Source organism: Anomaloglossus baeobatrachus, chromosome 1, assembly GCF_048569485.1.
Source record: "Anomaloglossus baeobatrachus isolate aAnoBae1 chromosome 1, aAnoBae1.hap1, whole genome shotgun sequence".
Lineage (NCBI taxonomy): Eukaryota > Metazoa > Chordata > Amphibia > Anura > Aromobatidae > Anomaloglossus > Anomaloglossus baeobatrachus.
The window spans coordinates 730,208,803-730,214,802 of NC_134353.1; the positions used below are offsets into that span (position 1 = coordinate 730,208,803).

General features: G+C 53.4%; 1 protein-coding gene across 2 annotated transcripts in view; it reads right to left on the bottom strand.

The window, feature by feature from the left end:
- GLT1D1 (glycosyltransferase 1 domain containing 1) overlaps window positions 1-5,620 on the bottom strand; it is a 223,612-nt gene extending 217,992 nt beyond the window's left edge. Inside the window, exon 1 of one of the 2 annotated variants that reach the window (XM_075322373.1) lies at window positions 5,263-5,607. In XM_075322373.1, the coding sequence (XP_075178488.1) occupies window positions 5,263-5,330 (68 nt within the window). In that variant the 5' untranslated portion in view covers window positions 5,331-5,607. Of the gene's footprint in view, window positions 1-5,262 lie in introns of both variants that reach the window. The other variant, XM_075322381.1, reaches the window with a different exon arrangement.
- Window positions 5,621-6,000: the final 380 nt, after the last annotated feature.

Below are 6,000 nucleotides of genomic sequence, written 5' to 3' on the forward strand. Positions count from 1 at the left end.
TCTCCAGTACTGCCCCTGTCATACCCCTCTATACTCTGCTCTCACTCTCCAGTACTGCCCCTGTCATACCCCTCTATACTCTGCTGTCACTCTCCAGTACTGCCCCTGTCATACCCCTCTATACTCTGCTGTCACTCTCCAGTACTGCCCCTGTCATACCCCTCTATACTCTGCTGTCACTCTCCAGTACTGCCCCTGTCATACCCCTCTATACTCTGCTCTCACTCTCCAGTACTGCCCCTGTAATACCCCTCTATACTCTGCTCTCACTCTCCAGTACTGCCCCTGTAATACCCCTCTATACTCTGCCCTCACTCTCCAGTACTGCCCCTGTAATACCCCTCTATACTCTGCTGTCACTCTCCAGTACTGCCCCTGTAATACCCCTCTATACTCTGCTGTCACTCTCCAGTACTGCCCCTGTCATACCCCCCTATACTCTGCTGTCACTCTCCAGTACTGCCCCTGTCATACCCCTCTATACTCTGCTGTCACTCTCCAGTACTGCCCCTGTCATACCCCTCTATACTCTGCTGTCACTCTCCAGTACTGCCCCTGTCATACCCCTCTATACTCTGCTGTCACTCTCCAGTACTGCCCCTGTCATACCCCTCTATACTCTGCTCTCACTCTCCAGTACTGCCCATCATACTCCCCTATACTCTGCTCTCACTCTCCAGTACTGCCCCTGTCATACCCCTCTATACTCTGCTGTCACTCTCCAGTACTGCCCGTCATACCCCTCTATACTCTGCTGTCACTCTCCAGTACTGCCCGTCATACCCCTCTATACTCTGCTGTCACTCTCCAGTACTGCCCCTGTAATACCCCTCTATACTCTGCTGTCACTCTCCAGTACTGCCCCTGTCATACCCCTCTATACTCTGCTCTCACTCTCCAGTACTGCCCCTGTCATACCCCTCTATACTCTGCTCTCACTCTCCAGTACTGCCCCTGTAATACCCCTCTATACTCTGCTCTCACTCTCCAGTACTGCCCCTGTAATACCCCTCTATACTCTGCTCTCATTCTCCAGTACTGCCCCTGTCATACCCCTCTATACTCTGCTGTCACTCTCCAGTACTGCCCCTGTAATACCCCTGTATACTCTGCTCTCACTCTCCAGTACTGCCCCTGTAATACCCCTCTATACTCTGCTCTCACTCTCCAGTACTGCCCCTGTCATACCCCTCTATACTCTGCTGTCACTCTCCAGTACTGCCCCTGTAATACCCCTCTATACTCTGCTGGTACTGCCCCTGTCATACCCCTCTATACTCTGCTGTCACTCTCCAGTACTGCCCGTGATACCCCCCCTATACTCTGCTGTCACTCTCCAGTACTGCCCCTGTCATACCCCTCTATACTCTGCTCTCACTCTCCAGTACTGCCCCTGTAATACCCCTCTATACTCTGCTCTCACTCTCCAGTACTGCCCCTGTAATACCCCTCTATACTCTGCTCTCACTCTCCAGTACTGCCCCTGTAATACCCCTCTATACTCTGCTCTCATTCTCCAGTACTGCCCCTGTCATACCCCTCTATACTCTGCTGTCACTCTCCAGTACTGCCCCTGTCATACCCCTCTATACTCTGCTGGTACTGCCCCTGTCATACCCCTCTATCCTCTGCTCTCACTCTCCAGTACTGCCCATCATACCCCCCTATACTCTGCTCTCACTCTCCAGTACTGCCCATCATACTCCCCTATACTCTGCTCTCACTCTCCAGTACTGCCCCTGTCATACCCCTCTATACTCTGCTGTCACTCTCCAGTACTGCCCGTCATACCCCTCTATACTCTGCTGTCACTCTCCAGTACTGGCCCTGTAATACCCCTCTATACTCTGCTCTCACTCTCCAGTACTGCCCCTGTAATACCCCTCTATACTCTGCTCTCACTCTCCAGTACTGCCCCTGTAATACCCCTCTATACTCTGCTGTCACTCTCCAGTACTGCCCCTGTAATACCCCTCTATACTCTGCTGTCACTCTCCAGTACTGCCCCTGTCATACCCCTCTATACTCTGCTCTCACTCTCCAGTACTGCCCCTGTCATACCCCTCTATACTCTGCTCTCACTCTCCAGTACTGCCCCTGTAATACCCCTCTATACTCTGCTGTCACTCTCCAGTACTGCCCCTGTCATACCCCCCTATACTCTGCTGTCACTCTCCAGTACTGCCCCTGTCATACCCCTCTATACTCTGCTGTCACTCTCCAGTACTGCCCCTGTCATACCCCTCTATACTCTGCTCTCACTCTCCAGTACTGCCCCTGTCATACCCCTCTATACTCTGCTGTCACTCTCCAGTACTGCCCCTGTCATACCCCTCTATACTCTGCTCTCACTCTCCAGTACTGCCCCTGTAATACCCCTCTATACTCTGCTCTCACTCTCCAGTACTGCCCCTGTAATACCCCTCTATACTCTGCTCTCATTCTCCAGTACTGCCCCTGTCATACCCCTCTATACTCTGCTGTCACTCTCCAGTACTGCCCCTGTCATACCCCTCTATACTCTGCTGTCACTCTCCAGTACTGCCCCTGTAATACCCCTGTATACTCTGCTCTCACTCTCCAGTACTGCCCCTGTAATACCCCTCTATACTCTGCTCTCACTCTCCAGTACTTCCCCTGTCATACCCCTCTATACTCTGCTGTCACTCTCCAGTACTGCCCCTGTAATACCCCTCTATACTCTGCTGGTACTGCCCCTGTCATACCCCTCTATACTCTGCTCTCACTCTCCAGTACTGCCCCTGTAATACCCCTCTATACTCTGCTCTCACTCTCCAGTACTGCCCATCATACCCCCCTATACTCTGCTCTCACTCTCCAGTACTGCCCCTGTCATACCCCTCTATACTCTGCTGTCACTCTCCAGTACTGCCCCTGTCATACCCCTCTATACTCTGCTGTCACTCTCCAGTACTGCCCCTGTCATACCCCTCTATACTCTGCTCTCACTCTCCAGTACTGCCCCTGTAATACCCCTCTATACTCTGCTCTCACTCTCCAGTACTGCCCCTGTAATACCCCTCTATACTCTGCCCTCACTCTCCAGTACTGCCCCTGTAATACCCCTCTATACTCTGCTGTCACTCTCCAGTACTGCCCCTGTCATACCCCCCTATACTCTGCTGTCACTCTCCAGTACTGCCCCTGTCATACCCCCCCTATACTCTGCTGTCACTCTCCAGTACTGCCCCTTTCATACCCCTCTATACTCTGCTGTCACTCTCCAGTACTGCCCCTGTCATACCCCTCTATACTCTGCTCTCACTCTCCAGTACTGCCCCTGTCATACCCCTCTATACTCTGCTGTCACTCTCCAGTACTGCCCCTGTAATACCCCTCTATACTCTGCTGTCACTCTCCAGTACTGCCCCTGTCATACCCCCCTATACTCTGCTGTCACTCTCCAGTAATGCCCCTGTCATACCCCTCTATACTCTGCTGTCACTCTCCAGTACTGCCCCTGTCATAACCCTCTATACTCTGCTGTCACTCTCCAGTACTGCCCCTGTCATACCCCTCTATACTCTGCTGTCACTCTCCAGTACTGCCCCTGTAATACCCCTCTATACTCTGCTGTCACTCTCCAGTACTGCCCCTGTCATACCCCCCTATACTCTGCTGTCACTCTCCAGTACTGCCCCTGTCATACCCCTCTATACTCTGCTGTCACTCTCCAGTACTGCCCCGGTCATACCCCCCTATACTCTGCTGTCACTCTCCAGTACTGCCCCTGTCATACCCCTCTATACTCTGCTGTCACTCTCCAGTACTGCCCCTGTCATACCCCTCTATACTCTGCTGTCACTCTCCAGTACTGCCCCTGTCATACCCCTCTATACTCTGCTCTCACTCTCCAGTACTGCCCCTGTCATACCCCCCTATACTCTGCGCTCACTCTCCAGTACTGCCCCTGTCATACCCCTCTATACTCTGCTGTCACTCTCCAGTACTGCCCCTGTCATACCCCCCTATACTCTGCTGTCACTCTCCAGTACTGCCCCTGTCATACCCCTCTATACTCTGCTGTCACTCTCCAGTACTGCCCCTGTCATACCCCTCTATACTCTGCTGTCACTCTCCAGTACTGCCCCTGTCATAGGCCCCTATACTCTGCTGTCACTCTCCAGTACTGCCCCTGTCATACCCCTCTATACTCTGCTGTCACTCTCCAGTACTGCCCCTGTCATACCCCTCTATACTCTGCTGTCACTCTCCAGTACTGCCCCTGTCATACCCCTCTATACTCTGCTCTCACTCTCCAGTACTGCCCCTGTCATACCCCCCTATACTCTGCGCTCACTCTCCAGTACTGCCCCTGTCATACCCCTCTATACTCTGCTGTCACTCTCCAGTACTGCCCCTGTCATACCCCCCTATACTCTGCTGTCACTCTCCAGTACTGCCCCTGTCATACCCCTCTATACTCTGCTGTCACTCTCCAGTACTGCCCCTGTCATACCCCTCTATACTCTGCTGTCACTCTCCAGTACTGCCCCTGTAATACCCCTCTATACTCTGCTCTCACTCTCCAGTACTGCCCCTGTCATAGGCCCCTATACTCTGCTGTCACTCTCCAGTACTGCCCCTGTCATACCCCTCTATACTCTGCTGTCACTCTCCAGTACTGCCCCTGTCATACCCCCCTATACTCTGCGCTCACTCTCCAGTACTGCCCCTGTCATACCCCTCTATACTCTGCTGTCACTCTCCAGTACTGCCCCTGTCATACCCCCCTATACTCTGCTGTCACTCTCCAGTACTGCCCCTGTCATACCCCTCTATACTCTGCTGTCACTCTCCAGTACTGCCCCTGTCATACCCCCCTATACTCTGCGCTCACTCTCCAGTACTGCCCCTGTCATACCCCTCTATACTCTGCTGTCACTCTCCAGTACTGCCCCTGTCATACCCCCCTATACTCTGCTGTCACTCTCCAGTACTGCCCCTGTCATACCCCTCTATACTCTGCTGTCACTCTCCAGTACTGCCCCTGTCATACCCCTCTATACTCTGCGCTCACTCTCCAGTACTGCCCCTGTCATACCCCTCTATACTCTGCTCTCACTCTCCAGTACTGCCCCTGTCATACCCCTCTATACTGTGCTGTCACTCTCCAGTACTGCCCCTGTCATACCCCTCTATACTCTGCTGTCACTCTCCAGTACTGCCCCTGTCATACCCCCTATACTCAGCAGTCTCAGCAGTAGGTATGGCAGTGAGCCGTGCAGAGCTGTCACTCACTTGATCCTGTCAGCAGTGGTAGAGTTCCCAGTGTTTGCTCTCAGAGGGGCCAGAAGGAGGATTCTCATGGCTGAGCGCTCACAGCCCGGCTGCCGCCTGTACCGTCTGTGCGGCTGCGGTCACCGGTGTCTCTGAGCCCCTGCGCTCCCGGATCTGCGGCATCTGAGCCGGAGGCGGAGTACGGGGAGCAGATCACCTGCAGCTGATAACACGGTACCAACAAGAATGCGCACTGTGCGCCCCTGAATTGTGCCCGCACAGGAACAGCGCGCACTGCTGACGTTCCTGTATGTGTGTGCAGGACCTGTGCTGTCTGTGGGAGCTGTGTACACTGTATGTGAGATACCGCACGTGTGTGCACAGGAGGTGGCAGCCCTCCACAGCCGGTCACCTCCTGCACGTACGGCTAGAGGTGTGCACCGGGAGATCAGCCCTAGGAGGAATGCCGTTATCACATGATCATGACGTCATCAGTCACGTGGGAAGAGGGGGACCCAGACTCAGATACTCTCATTTACTTACATTTACATGCAAAATGTAAGCATTCACTTCACATCCATCAGGTTCACACTAATCTGCACTGCACGTCTTATACACAGCACTGCACGTCTTATACACAGCACTGCACGTCTTATACACAGCACTGCACGTCTTAGACACACACAGCTCTGCACTGCACACCTTATGTACAGCACTGCACTCTCTATACACAACTCTACACTGCACGTCTTATACACA